At 36.3% G+C, this 15,915-nt stretch overlaps 1 protein-coding gene across 1 annotated transcript in view; it reads right to left on the reverse strand.

Moving 5' to 3' along the window:
* Positions 1 to 230: 230 nt before the first annotated feature.
* The window catches only part of LOC139965396 (forkhead box protein F1-like), a 53,995-nt gene continuing 38,310 nt past the window's right edge, over positions 231 to 15,915 (reverse strand). Inside the window, exon 2 of the mRNA XM_071967723.1 lies at positions 231 to 5,676. Coding sequence (XP_071823824.1) covers positions 5,504 to 5,676 — 173 coding nt within the window. The 3' untranslated portion in view covers positions 231 to 5,503. The remainder of the gene's footprint in view (positions 5,677 to 15,915) is intronic.

Consider the following 15,915-nt stretch of genomic DNA (forward strand, 5'->3'; position numbering starts at 1 on the left):
TAATAATAATAATACACAAATCTCTGCCACTTCCTCAGTGTATCCACACACCATTGTCTAATTAATTAATTGATTTTTATTTCTGGTGAAGAAAATTAAATAAATCCTTCAAATGCTTAGAATGAGCGATTTTCTGCAGGCCCGGGAATGTCATTTATATTCTACCATATTACTTTCATGATTAAATTATAAGTTTCCTTTTTTTGTAATATTTTCAAAAGATATAAACCTTCAAAAGCAAATATTCGTCTATGTTTATAGGCATATGGCTCTTTGCAATTATGTTGTAATGCCCCGTACTGTATACAAAATAATAATGATAATGTCATATTTCTTACGCAATAGTTTAGATATTTAAGCCAGTTACATTTTTTAATTGAAGCTGTTGCTTGAGCTTCGTCAATACCTTGAATCGTTTCTCATGTCTTTGAATGTTATTTCTATCCCGTTTAAAGATCTACGGTCTCAATGAAGAGTCATAATCTTAACCATCTGAATATTTATAACCTCATTAAAATATTCATAATGTAATCCACAATACAGACTATTTTAGTGTCACCCAACAAGTTTATCCCAAAATTGAAAACTGGTTTTGTTTGTAAAACATTATCGCTCAATTTAATTCGTTGCTTGTTGGGTTAATTCCTTATGCACCGTTTTTTTTTGGGGGGGGGGTGGGGGTCTCGACCCACGCTAAATGGATTGAGGCACAGATTACACATTTGTATAGCACTCTATTTGTATTAATGTAACAAGATATGTATTTATAATTTACGATTAAGCCAGGTTTATATTTTCAAAACAATACCATCATCTATTGTCTGGAGACACACCCATAACGGCCACAATAGCATAGCAGATGGATAACGCCAGCATATCTCGCACATCAAAATATGGGCGGGGCGGCCGGAAGTTGATCATTTTCAGTAACGAGATATTCCGGTGACTGAAGTTCATTGTTGAATAAAATTATTGTTAATAATCTGCAACAGATCAAAACAACATCCTATTAACATTTTGTATCTTTTTTTTTTTTTTTTAATTTGGTGAAATCATTTTCAACGCATCTGGCCATAGCAAGGTGTTAAAATGTCATCAAGGAAATTGACTTTGTTCAATTTACAACCTACAAATCATTAAATAATATTCTATGCAAATTTATGCAATTCTTAATTTATGCAATTACAAAACAAAAGAAGAGGAAAAAGACATTGACGACCAAGCAGACATTAAGATGCAGAATTATTTCGGTTGGTTCGTTGGTTACGTAAATCCTAGGTAAAGCTACAACTACATAACTCGGTATAGGAAATTAACTTTAGTTTAACATGCTCTGTTTATCAAACTTGAATAAACCTCCTTTACTCAAATCTCTTAACTTCACAATATCCATTAAGTTCGAAACGTGCCGGTCATTAACAGATCTTTTTTTATTTTTAAGCCAACAACATCCACCGCACCCCCCCCACCCCCTACCACCCGCTCCCCTTCACATTATATAAGTAGTAAGATCACGTGCCTCCGGCGTCAACAAGATTCATGAATAAAATTCAACATTGGTCTAAGTTTTATGTCAACAGGAAGGAAACAACGGAAGACAGAATTTGTAGAAAATTTGATAGAGGTACGACATTTTATCACGAGAGAAACGTTGTGTGCTCTGGTGTGATTTCATGTTTCATTCTCTGCAGTGTAATAATTAACTTCATTACGATAAATTATTGATCGAACGACGTGGAGCTTTCATCAGAACAGCGATAATTTCCACGATTCTCCTTCTTCTTTCTTAACAAATTTTACAACTCGTACGAAACTACAAAGTGGCTGGAAATAGAGACTAAGTCACGGATTGTGTAAACAATCCCGTTAATTACTTGTGGTTGGCTTTTCATGGCTTGAAGGAAACACTCTTGCCATAATTCAGGCTCTCAGCTAAAAATTAAAACCTTTTAATATCATAGGTACTCTTTCGTTCGCCTTTAATACTATGTAATATTTATTATAGACAGCTACTCATAAATTGAGCTTTCGTTTGATCAAACACACGGTGCAAACAATAAACTTACTCATTCCATTGTCTATACAACGTAGTCATAATGTTGCATCATATTCATTCTGTTCAGCGTCTGACAAGAGGGGGGGGGGGGTGAGTTCGTTTGCTGAACAATGGCTTTAATAGGCATGATTACAAGATCAAATTCCGTTATATGTATTTGTTTTATTTGTTGTTATTATAGTTCGATTGGGTATGATCATTCTACAGAAGCAACTGACTTTTGATCGAGTGACGTCACGTCCTCATTTCCCTGGGAGGAAAGTGTATGGATTTAATAGTAGTCTTATAAACGGGTAGACAAAACTCATCGACAGAGGTTTCCTGATGCTTGACGCATGTGACAGTATATGCTCAATCAAAATTGAATAAGACCATATAAATAAATAGCTAACGTAGACATACGAACGGGACAGTATATTTGTGGCGGCTCATGGCATATGATGAATATATTTGTCTATTTTCATGACAAGTGCCGTCGTTTTACCAAGAGATTTACACACAAAAATTAGAACGGAACATAAAAAAACCCAAAACATTCAACACAACGTATACTATATTATGCGGTACAATACATTAAAATGTGAACACAAAGCACAGTGACGAACCTTCCACTAACTTTCAGCTGGATTTTCCATCAGCATAATCATCACCAATTTCATTTTTTTCCTTTTTTATACAAGTCAACGACGATTACTGAAGTTATAATACAAAAGCAATTTCATAATTTTGATCGAACCTGAGCAACCCTGTGAAGTTCACAGTCTTTAAATATACAGCCTTACATCTTTTCAGCAAACAATTCCGAACTATTGAGTCACTGTTGCCTGCATATCGTGATTAGCGTCATACACGTTACAGTATCCCCTGCTCTAAACTTGTGCTGAACGCGAAATTGCATCAGCCTATTATATGCTGATAGAGACTTTAAGCTAACGTAACAGGGAAAATGACATTGTACGTATCCTTCACCAAGGATACCTTGCAGCAGAAAACAAAGTTGGATTCCCAAATTATAGTCTGCATTTTTCTGTACGTAAACTGTAATGTTGTAAAGAATTGTCTTTCCTTTCACTTCAGACGTCTTTTTCAAGAAATAAATCTTATAAACTTTCATTTTGGCCTGGAATGTCTCACCGTAACCAAGATATCTAATAATTACACAACATTGGATACCTTCCCATGTAACTAGGAGATACATTTGCTTATAACTGTGTACTTCTCTGCTCCAAATTAAAACCTTCTGAATTGTTTTATCCGGTAATGACAATTCTGTGTGATGTGTAATTCCGCTGTTTCTGAAATTTGCAAGTAAAGTAACGTAACCGATTTTGTCTCTATGGGTATAGTACCGTCAAGCATGGGGGTGGGAGGGGTACAGGGCTACAATCATGGGGTGGGAGGGGTACACGGGCTACAAGCCCAGGGTCAACTGGGGGTTAGTGAATATGGAGGGACCCGGAAGCACTGGAGATGATAATGTATTCGTATCTCCTTAATATTGACTTAAGGGGACATGAAGTGTATAAGCGTGGACCCGCCGATGTAATAATTGTCCCCAGAGTCCAACTTGGCTCTCGAGTCTACTGACCTGCACGGTTACGTTATATATATATATGTTGACCGTCGATGAAGGTATCCACAAGAGTGTGGAAAATTCAATAAAACTACGGCTATGAAACATGGAAAGATACTCAGATATAAAGAGTATAAGAACTAATGGAAACATTTTTGTTCCTTTTATTTTATTTTCTAAGATTTTTTCATTCTGTCTTGTCTTGGTAGTTTTCTTTTAGGTAACACTCCATAGGTATAGGCCTTTAAATAACTACACTTTAACTAACTCTATTGAAATATTTCAGGCTCTATAATTTATTATTAATATTTAAAATTCTGCAGCGTGTGTGGTGTTAACGAATAACCGAAAACAATTTAAAATGATATCATTTCAGCAATCATGAAATAACCTCCGAATACATGTAAATCGATGATTTCGAATCAGTAACATTTTTTTTTTTTAACCAGCAGAGTTTTTGTTACAAAACCGTTGCTTTATATGACGCTAAGTTCGAAGTGGTTCACGACCTATTCTCAAACATTACACATTCTTGGGAAAGGGTGTTATTATGTGAGTCTCTTTGGACATATAAAGACCAAGTTATCCGTGCTTTGCGTTACACTATAGTTCCTAACTCCTTTTTATTACGTTATAAACGCTTCACCCTTTCGAGTACGTTAAAATACTCTCCCCATGCGATAAATTTTGCCGTAGTAAAGGATTTTTAATGTTGTTATCCTGAACAAGATTAACGCGTCAATCTAAACGAAGTGGAAAAGAAACGCCAAGAATTAAGCTATGTTTTCTGTTGTTGCTTTGAGAATCTTACAGAAAAAAAAGTAAAAGACTGAGAGATCCAAAACGTCGTTAGTATAAAACCAGAGTAAGAAGAAGAAGAAGATGCAGTGTACAACTTTATAAGTAGAAATAACTGTCTTCTTAAAAAGATCTGTACCTGTATTTCTCTTGACGACCAAAAAAAAAAAAAAAAAAAAAGAGCGAGAGGAAAACCCGTCGAAATGTAATCATTCCATATAGAGCTGTGATTTAAATTACATCTGCTGCTCCTTGAGTAGTAGAGTCGCTGCACTTACTTCCGTTTTGTCATGATTCATTTAAACTGAAACGAATGGAGACGATAAAGATGGCGGTAAGAATTGATTGAGTAAGAGAGAGGGACTTCGTAAGAATCCGTTTATCGATACAACCGTATAAAACACTAATGCAGTGGCTAATTAAAATCATCCTTCTTCCAACGCAAGTGACATCAAAATCCTTCTTTTTCAAACGTCCCCTTATTTTTTCTTTTTTTTCTTTTCTGGTGTCTTCTTCTTCTTCTTTTTTTTTCTTGTTCTTTTCTGATGGATGTTTTTAAAAGCTGTCTCTCTTCTCTCTCCTTCAAACCGCCCTTTCAGAGCCAATTACGAGCGGTATTAAACTTGTTTTTCCATCTCCGCTTAAGTCGAGCCTGGCACCAATGCAGGTCAAAGGTGAGGCTAGGATTTATCGTCTTATATGTACCACACAGTCGCGAGAACCGCACCAATCTATTACTGGCTTCATCAGAACCATTCTTCCGTGACGCATAATGCCTCCGAATCTGACTCCATAAATCTTCATCCATCGTGAGATGAAATAGCTCGGCGGCTCCCCGGCGAAGACGCCGCCCATTCATCCGCTAGGAATTGCTGCCTCTTCATCATAACCTCTCGCCTCGCTTCTTCTACTACTCTGCAACAGCAGCAGCTTCATTTCATTTTCTTTTCTCATCACCGCCTCCTCCTCTCCGCTCCCAATCGTTCTTGGAAATTGCGAGTAAGGCGGGACTCGTCATTTTCATATCATCTCCCTGTGCCTTGTTTTTTTTTTGCCCCCGGTCTTGATGATGATGATCAGTACGAACCTTGTTGTATACCCGTCTGTTGTTGTTGTTGTTGTTGCTGCTGCTGTTGTTGTTGAATGTGTTGTGCCGCCGCTGCAAGAACAAAGTCCTTACGGTCGCAGTTGTTGTCGACAAGCTCGGATGGCGCAACAGTACCCCCTCGAATGGCGTTTGCTTGACCACCTGCAAGTCAAGAGAACAACATCAAAAGAAAAGGGAAACGGTTAATTATTACCAGGCGAAAAATATCAGCCTATAGTGAGAACTTTGATACAATGTAAAAATTTAGTGTGCAGGTATAGTTCGATTGGGTATGATCATATACAATAGACTTCAAGGGCACCTGCACTCACGATAAGGTTTACCACACTGAATTTCCAAACCAAAACAAAAGGGGGTGGGGTGGGGAAGTCCCCCAAAAGGTAATTCCTTATTGTTTATAAAGCGCTATAATTTTTCATGGGTATATCGAAATATTCAAAATCATTTGAATTTAGTTATTTCGGGGAAATACACACAAATATATATTAAATAAATATTACATAAATATTACATAAATATTAAAATAAGTTAAATAAACACAGAGGAAAATGTAACACCGTTAGGATGCGCGCTGTGATGTGTTACATGGGGTCAACGCGGAGAAATTTCAAAACCATGCAATTCATAACATTGCAAACACACATACACACACAGCGGCAAGTCAGTTTCAGAGAAACTATATACGCACCACAACACCAAAGAATTTGACGACTATGTGTGCGAATTTCGAATTACAATTTTAGAAAAACTTTAAGAAGAAGAAAATTAGGATTTTTTTCTCTAAGCTACTCCCTCCCTCTGTGAAAGCCCGTCGACGACACCATGAAGGCGGGAAAACCCAGCTAGTTGGGGTGCGGCTGGGGGTTGGGGGAAGGAGAGAATACTTTTGAGCACTTTGGAAGCCTGATATTAATTAACCAAATTCGGCGGCGTTTCAAAGTCCATATATAATCCGTGACGGTTAAATGTATGATGTTTAATTTGTTTTAGACCGTAAAATGTGACAGGTTTGTCTACGATCGATGTATATGGCGTTCTCCTATCATAAAGTGTATACCTGATGGTGAACCGCAACACTAGCCGTACGACTTATGAAAAAGCTGATACCGCAGTCATTAGAACGTGATACGACCCACGTGTGAGATTACCTATATATTCCTGTTTTCTGACTTTCTTCTACTTTTCTCTCCCCCCCCCCCCCCCGTTTTTGGTTTTCATTTTGAGTATAAAATTTCATCTATTGGTAAATTACTCGTGTCAATGTATTTACAGTGTAGCGGCGTGCCTTGTTCTCATTCAGACTTATTTACCTCTTTTTCACGAAATGTCTCCGGGTTTTTTTTAACCCGTAAAATTATCATCGGATGGTAATTTGTTCTCTTTTGCTGTTCTCCATGTTCGACATATTTGAAAGCCATATTCAGAGTGAAATATCACCATAAAAAGAAATGTCTTCTTAAATAGCTAGTGACATCAATATTACAAGTCAAATTCACACATTTCCAGTTGAGCTGCTTGAAGATATATGCAAAAAAAAAAACATGCAGTGATTGCTGTTTTTGCTTTGTTTCATTTTTCTCGTCCAAAAACCAAATGTTTCAGATGAACTATCGTCGTAATGGCAGTTCTTTCGATTTTAAACTTGTTCTCAAATATTTTAATTTAATTCTGTGTCAGAGAAATAGAGTGGCAACATTATAAAATCAATATAAATATCCGTCGAGGTTATCCAACATTTTACTGTCTTATTAGTAGTAGTAGTCGTAGTAGTATATATATATATATATATATATATATATCTATATATATATATATATATATATATATATATATATATATATATATATATATATATATATATATCATTTGATCAAGTATATTGTCAGGGACTATGAAGTAGAGTAGGAGATTGATAATCGACGTGATGTACGGTAATTTCGTTGCTTCGCAGTACAAGTTTGTCTGAAATCATCATAATAGTATATAAACAAGAAAATTGCGTTTAATTAACACGCATACCTGTATACTAAATAGCATACCTAAACCTAAAAATACCTAAAAATAAAATAAGTTGTTACTTAACCGTATCAGAAGTACAGAAACTCAAATTGTGTGTACGTTGTTGAGATGTGCACAGTAGAGATTCTTAAAAGGGATTTCAAAACAGCCCGCGAAAAATATCACCTGACATTCCTTCACTAATCGGGATATATGAACACTAAAACTCAAGGATTGGGCACCTATATCACTGGCCTACACTAAACATTGCTTAATCTAGGTATATAGTGGCGCTGACTCTCCACCTTCCCCTCTCTTTCTCTCTCCACCTCTTACAAAATGAATTCAGAATATACAGCTATTACCGACCAGCGATAAACTGCTGTTTGTATGAAGGAATGTATAATGAGCGATACATCCTTACCTGCAAGCTTGTCAACAAATTGTACATCATAAACCTACTGCACTTTCGAACTATTTATCAAAACAGATGTAACCATAATCACCATTCCACCAACAATTCCAGATTCAGAAACAGAGAGAGAGGGAAAGAGAAAGCAAAGCAAGACGAAGAAGAAGAAGAAGGTCTTTTATCATTTTCGAGGACGATCTGTAGTGATATTTTAAATACCGAGTGAGTCTAAAAGTCAAACACTTCGCGATGAATTCTTTAGGCTAGCGGACAACATCAAAGTGTTATTGATAAATCAGACCTTCTCAAAAGAGAACACCTGTATGTCGTTACGCAGTGAGTATGTAATTGAGGGCGTAATCATTCATCCCTAATGGACAGCACAACCGCCTGGAAACTTACAATTAAGTCCAAATAATACAGGTTCGGTTGTTAAGGACCCGCATTAATATCAAGCAAATACGGTAGCTCCCCACCCCCCCCCCTTTTTCTTTTTATGACAGTCTGTTCAAAATCAATAAGATGGATGCTAACAAGTTCCATCATTCAATTTATGTTTACAACTGATACAACAGACTGCAACAGTCAATGGTAATCTCGTTTGTGTATATGTGTGCATGTTTGTCAGGATGCGTGTGTGTGTGTCAGTGTGTGTGTATCTGGATGACGCTGGTATGGCTAACCGCTTCCTATCAGAGGGTCATGTGTTTCTGTAATATTTTCAAATCACTTGCGCGGAGATTATATAATGGCTAGCTTCATTCGTTGAACATATTCAAGATAAAAGAAAGAGACGGCATAAGCAAGGGCGTAGGAACCGGGGGAGCTGGGGGGCGCCAGCCCCCCCCCCAGTGAAAAATATGGGGGCGGAAGTATCGTTCCGCCCCCCCGCTCCGCAAGTCAGAAAACCCCTTTTTCATTTCCAAATGAGAAAAAAATCTCATTTGAAGCACCAAATTGCATCTAAGGCCAGGTGAAAATGCAAATTCTTTACAAAATGGAGTGGGTGTTGAAGTGTGCTATATTGCACCAAATTGCATCTGAGGCCACCTGGAAATGCAAAAAAATTCCAAAGGGGAGGGGGACACCCCCTCCCCTTAGACCCCTCCCCCAGGCCGGCCATCAGTCTTCAGCCCCCCCACTCAAAAGTACCTTCCTACGCCACTGGGCATAAGGATTCATTTATTGTCGACATGACACAGTAACAGTAGCGTTAATTGTCAACTTTAAATGAGAAGAGAGGATACGGAGTCATATATCCCCTCATAGGCGGTGATAAGTTTATACACATCATGAGATGAACAGCTGCTTCAAACATCTAAGACAACTGTTATTCTCTTCTGGGAGCATTGAAACGGAATTAACGCGGAGATTTTTCACCTATACCACCGAAAACCTCTGTAAGCTACATTTCCCCAAATATGTAACTTGTTTTGAACAAAATTGTATTTGCCTTCGAGATTTAATGCACAAAAAAAAAAGAAAAAAGGTGAGGGGTGGGGTTAGGGGAGGGAGTGTCTCGTTCGATCTATTTCTACAATCAATTGTTCCAAAGAACCATAACAATACCTGTATACCAAGTTTTGTAGGAAACAAGAATTATTTTTTGGTATTGGTCTGAATTACTTATAAGTTGCTAATTATGACCAGCAAAAAGAAGCAGTGGACGGTCCCAAAGCTAAGTTTTCCCACCAAAATGAAAGTTCCTTTTTAATCATAGTCCCAAAATGATAAACCTTTGCACGAAAACATCAACATTTCTACAGACGAATATGCACTGTGTGGTAAAAGAGGGGGCGCATGGAGAGGGAGGCCGTTGGGCGACCTTGTAGTCTTGTGGGCTGATTTTCATTTTGTCGCATATATGGAACTCAAGTTTTTTCTTACAAAGAGACACGAGCTTCCCAAAGCGAGAAAGCTATAGACCAAAACGTCTCACAAATTCGATACGAGTTAGACATGAAAGAGAAGGCGGTCTTCTATACTCACTACATGATCTCTGACTCTCTTGAGAATTTGTCGAACCAATTATTTCCTAACCAAAACTGCGAGTTCCCCAAAAGACGAATCTTCACCCATCCCCCCCATCCCACCCCCCCAAAAAAAGTCTACGTAGGAATGAAAAAGGGTGGCACAGTGCATTCATAGACTAATTACCTGATTGTAAAGGTTGTATTTTATCCTACATTTTTCTGCAAGTCAAGCGTCACATTTCAGAAATTCTTCATCTTCACCTTATCGAGCGTGCCTTATCGGGCAGACTAGTCAGAAGCCAGTTTTCTGCTATAAAATAAAAACCTATTTCACGAAGGTAAATTACCCTACCGTGTCGACAAAATTTATGAAACAGATAGTGTCTTCTCGGGGAAATTATTGGTCACACTTTTGCATACCGTTACAGAGTATGAATTGCGATAAATATTTCAACGAAAATATAGGCGACTTTTACCGAGAAGTGACACCGCCGGTGATAAGAAAGAATAAATGACGAAAACACTACGCGTAAACTACGGACGGAACTACATCCCTAGAGAGACGTAAGCGGCTTCGGAACATTAGACGCGTAACTTACGCGAGTACATTCACAGGCGAAACAATCAGATTAGCTGAGTGTAAACGACTCCATTAAAATTGCTTCTGTTATTTTCTACGATAAAGAGTTTTTTTTAAGAAGGAAGAAAAACGTGTTTCATTTCTGAATGCGGGAATAATTACTGAAAATGAAATAAAATAGTTTAAGATTGATAAAACCTTTCAAGCTGGCAAGCATAAATATATATTATATATATATATTATATATATATATATATATATATATATATATATATATATATATAATACCTTTTTAAAGAAGATACAAATTGGACAGCGAAAAAAAACCGATAAAATGAAACGAAATATACGGGGTATTTCTACTGGATATCAAACATTCTAGACTCTACCTCAGTGGAAATATTAAAGAAGCACCAAAAAAAAAAATCTTCTAGTGCATTTGTCATGATTTGAAGTAGGGAGAGAGAGAGAGACAGGAAAACAGGAGGGGGGGGGGCGGTTGGAGTTAGGGGAAATAAGCTAGGGGAAAAAATTGATTTTTGCCTTCTATGTTTTTACATATTCATGTTTACTTCATTTACCTGATTTTGAATGCACGTGTTACGCGTGGTATTTAGAAAAAATTAACGAAGTTTGTTCAATAATTGAGGTTGTCTACAATGAAGGTCAGTTCAAGAAGGTTGATCTCATGTAACTACGTAAATAATGTATCGTGATTATGTTAATCAATGTGTACCTTTCTTGTTTTCATGGGTTTTACGACAAAGAAAGGCAGCTATTTTGTCAAACCTACATGCAGGCACAATCATTGGATCACGCGATAAAAGAAATCAACACTTAAAAAAAAAATTATCATGAATTGCCAACCATTCCAACTCAAACGATTTTACGATAGATTGGGTTCAACAGCCCTGACACTGCATCGTGATGCTAACGATGGCCTGACAAAAAAAAAAAATAGTCGATGACAATTTTTTTTTTCGGCATAAGACAAATAATTGAAAGCAATCTTTAACGGAAACCAAAATAAACAAATCTAGTCCCGTGTAGTCCGATGTGGCAATGTGTCAGCTTTAGTATTCCGAATCTACCGTGTGGTTCATTAATATCTAAAGTTTAATTGCGCCTCCCCCCTTCTCTTTCACCGCCGTCTCCGTGATTGGCAGGATGACACGACAATCGCCCTCTGTTGTACTGTATATATATATATATATATATATATATATATATATATATATATATATAAATGAAAATCGTAATGAGTTGGAAAATCTATATATATATATATATATATATATATATATATATATATACCGACACAAGTATGGGGCGAGCCTAACACGATATGACATATTATTATTACGAGTTGCCTCTGCATGCATGTCACGAAACAAACCTATATATATACCTGGATATATAGATGGCAATGACACCTCGGGCCTTTATCGTTCCAACATGGCAAAGAGGCGAGTCAACCTTAATTTCCAGATGGGAAATAAGGAGAATGCTTTCGAAAGGACAATTTTTTGACATTTAGAACCGCCTGATAACTTCAAATCGAATTTTATTACGGCAAGGTTCTCCTATAAAACAAACGTAAAATAGGTGTCTCAGAGCGTGCGACAAAATTATGGAAATTTTATAGGGTAGAATTTTTTACAAAGGCAGGCTTCTTCTTGTCGCGTGATGGGACTGTTGTTTGAAGACCACCACAGATGTGTGTGTATGCGTGTGTCTGTACTGTATATGTATGATCATAGGAAGCATCTGGTAATGTGGACTCGCGTTTACTATTGACATAACAGAAATTAAAACAAACCAGCTTGATTAAACCAGACGCCAGTCTGTATTCTTATAGCATTAATTTCCCCCAGTTTCAGTGGCGAAGCCACGGGGGAAAGGGGAGAGAGAGGTTGAGTCGAAGTCGACTAGATCCTTCAACATTTGTATGCTCCCCCAAACCCACCCTTCCACACCAAATAACAATTGTTAGAACCTTTTTTTTTTTAGTAAATAGGTTCTGCCTTCCCATGTGGAAGAGCATTGCTCCCCCTCCTCCGCCCCATAAAGGAATGACTGGCTACACACTCTTAATAATTTCTCACGAAAGCAATAGTGACATTTGAAATCTGTTGGAAGACATCAATGGATTTGATATATGTTAGATGGAATTAATATTTCACAAGAAGCTTGATTATCATGAGTGTCTTGAATCCCGGTACCGGTATTTTGGCACTACCATTCTCTTCTTCCATGGGAGGGGAAGAGGGGGGGGCGGGAGGTGGGAGATGGGTCGACAGTGATATTATTCTTCACCATTGAAAATAAACTACCTCTATCTTTTTAATTAATAATAGGGAATTTAAGTTGTGGACGCTTTTTTTCAGTAATTTTTGCTTTCCAAATCTGCCAACTATACACTTATTGATCACGGTTTTTTATTTTTGAGGACAAAATATGATTAATATAATGGATGATAAGTTTGGTCGCAAACACTGATATGATGAGGAAATGTCACTCAGTTTATCCTGTGGAAAAAAATTCTTTAAATATATCCAGCCATTGTCGATGGTAGTAATGAGACCAAGAAACAATTCAAAAACTCACACCATCACCCCAAACCTCAACACCACCCCACACCCCTTACTCACTCTGAAATCAAACATATTGAGACTACGTTACAGTTCGAAGTCGACCGTCTCTTTAGTAGACAGATTTAGCTCTTAGCAAAGGTCACGTGGGGTTATAGGAAGTTACTCACCACTTTAACATTCAGTGCATGTTATAAGAATCAAAATTACATTTTTGTTCACCCAATATCACTCTTTTAAATTCTCTCACCACATGAATATTCAATTAGCATCAATTAAACATCAACCAATTAACGTATTTATGAATGATTGTTCTGATTAAATGATTAATTATCATCTTCTGTTATCAATTATGAATTTTTATGTTAATTCCTTGCTAAAGCAAATCTGTTTTTTTTTTTTTGGCAACTATATTTCCAGTCTGTAATTCGACTATTCAACACACTGAACTACAGCTTCATGTGACGTATACCAGGGACACCTACTATGTCAAAGGTCGACTTAAAATGTTCGCTTAATCTTTGCAAGCAGAACATTTCATAGTCTTTTTTTTTCTTTAAATCGATTTTATTTTGCCTATATTGCAAAATTTAAAATTACATTAATTTAATGATCCAGATGTGTTTTACCACGAAGAAGTTAAACGTATTTATTATAAGTACAACAAATTTGAATCAAATATAAATATAATAGATAAATGAATAAAAACATATATACACAATACACACAAATTAGTTTATAGCAAAAGAATGTTTAGTTCATCTAAACAACACTCGCAAAATAAATGTGTTTATGATAGCTAGTCTGACGGCCTTCATTTATCTCATATTTTTGCCCCCCCCCCCATAATAATACATTACGTACTTACATTGGTTAATGGGAACTCGTGATTTCTACATCATCAAAAGATCATAAAACCAATGTGTTAAACTCATACCGTACTTGATTCAGTTGTATGTCCCCTAAAGTGGTCATTAACACTAAAAATCTATACGAAATGTTGCTGATGGCGTTATTTCACAATTGCGTGCGTATATGTGTACTACAGGAAAGGAGATCTCTACAAACGATGCTGTTGAGTACAGTTCGATAAATGGATAAAACTTAATGAAGGTAACCAACCACTGTGTATGTTTTACTAAGAAATCATAGCAAAAACTATTAATGATAGTCACTTGATGGGTCATTAAAACATCTTATATCAACTTCATGAAGGGCATGAAATAGGTAAATTTAAATCGAAAGACAGGCATACTCAATATCGTTTTTTTTTTATAAAAATTTATTTTATTTTATGGTGAAGACGATTGAGGGGGGGGGGGGTGGGGTAGGGGTCAGGATTTTGACCTAATGCAGGATGAGTTGCTTTGAAATCAGACACTTCTCAAAATCCTGGTATATTGGGTAGAAACATTTGTTTTCCCCTAATCGAAGAATTGTTTAATTGTTTACACGGCTTAATCATATATATATATATATATATATATATATATATATATATATATATATATATATATATATATATATTTTACTAACTTTATCAGTAATGCTATATTTATCAAAACTTGATCACATAACTGAATTATTAAGAACAAGGGCATAAACAATTAGATAATTCATGTGGGATTCAAGCTATTATTCCTCCTTTTCTTAACCTTAGGTAGTATTCTTATTCTTCCCCATCTCTATTACAAATATACCTACATGATTAATAAAAGCGATTTTTACCACTCAGAAATATCATATTGAATTCAATAATAATTTATTGTATCATATTTCTATCCATGTCCACCAAAGAGTTCTAATTGTAAATTGTTTATATATATTGCTGATTTTTTAATGTTTTTATTCACTTTTCCTAATTTTAACAACTTTTCCCTAAGCCATAGGTCCATTCATCCCAATAAGGTGTTTCCTTACGAGCTTGTTTGTAACAGGCTATAGTCGCCGGTCGGTATATATCACGACGATAAGGGTTTTTTTGGGGGGGGGGGAGGAAGGGCGGGCTTTTCTCTCTTTGGTTAAACAATAAACACGCCAAGGTAAGCCTACTGTTATGTGTATGAAATTCATGACTTAAACCGTATAGAAGTTACCATGACATGCATCTTTATATAGAGTTACATGCATGATTGTATAGGGCCTATATATATATATACGTGTTCAATTTGGTGAAAAGAACTTTTGCCTCCTTAAAAACAAGACATCATTCGCCATTTGTAATTAGTCACCGGCGGTAATTTGATCACCGACATCAACATTATGACGTACATTTACGTCTTCTGACGTCATAGGACAGACTCACTACAGGGCATATCTATATACAGATATATATATATATATTATATATATATATATATATATATATACACACACATATATATATATATATATATATATATACACATATATATATGTACGGTGAGGTTCTGTAAAAAATTGTTAAAGCTTATATAGCTCCTCCATTCATTACTAAAAAACTTTAATCTTACAAATCTTTCTCATCCATCTATACCCATGTTTCGTCCGTCTTATTGGAGGCGAGTTCTTTCTTGATAGATAAAATTGATTTTCTTTTTTCCCTTTCTATTTCAATCTACCACAAGAGAAATCTGAGTTATTCAATTAGTGAGTGTAATATTATTCTTTCTGTTTTGAAACAACAGTAAAGAAGACACCGTGCAAACAACAAGGTGACGAAGGAAAGAGAACTGACATGGCTCTAGAGAGGATTCTGTCATCTTTCGACAAATTAATTTTGTTTCCTTTCCGATGACAGCAACATGGGGAGGGTGGTCTCCGGGTAAAACGGAGATGAACAAGACC

Source organism: Apostichopus japonicus, chromosome 3 (genome assembly GCF_037975245.1).
Source record: "Apostichopus japonicus isolate 1M-3 chromosome 3, ASM3797524v1, whole genome shotgun sequence".
In the NCBI taxonomy this organism is placed as follows: domain Eukaryota; kingdom Metazoa; phylum Echinodermata; class Holothuroidea; order Aspidochirotida; family Stichopodidae; genus Apostichopus; species Apostichopus japonicus.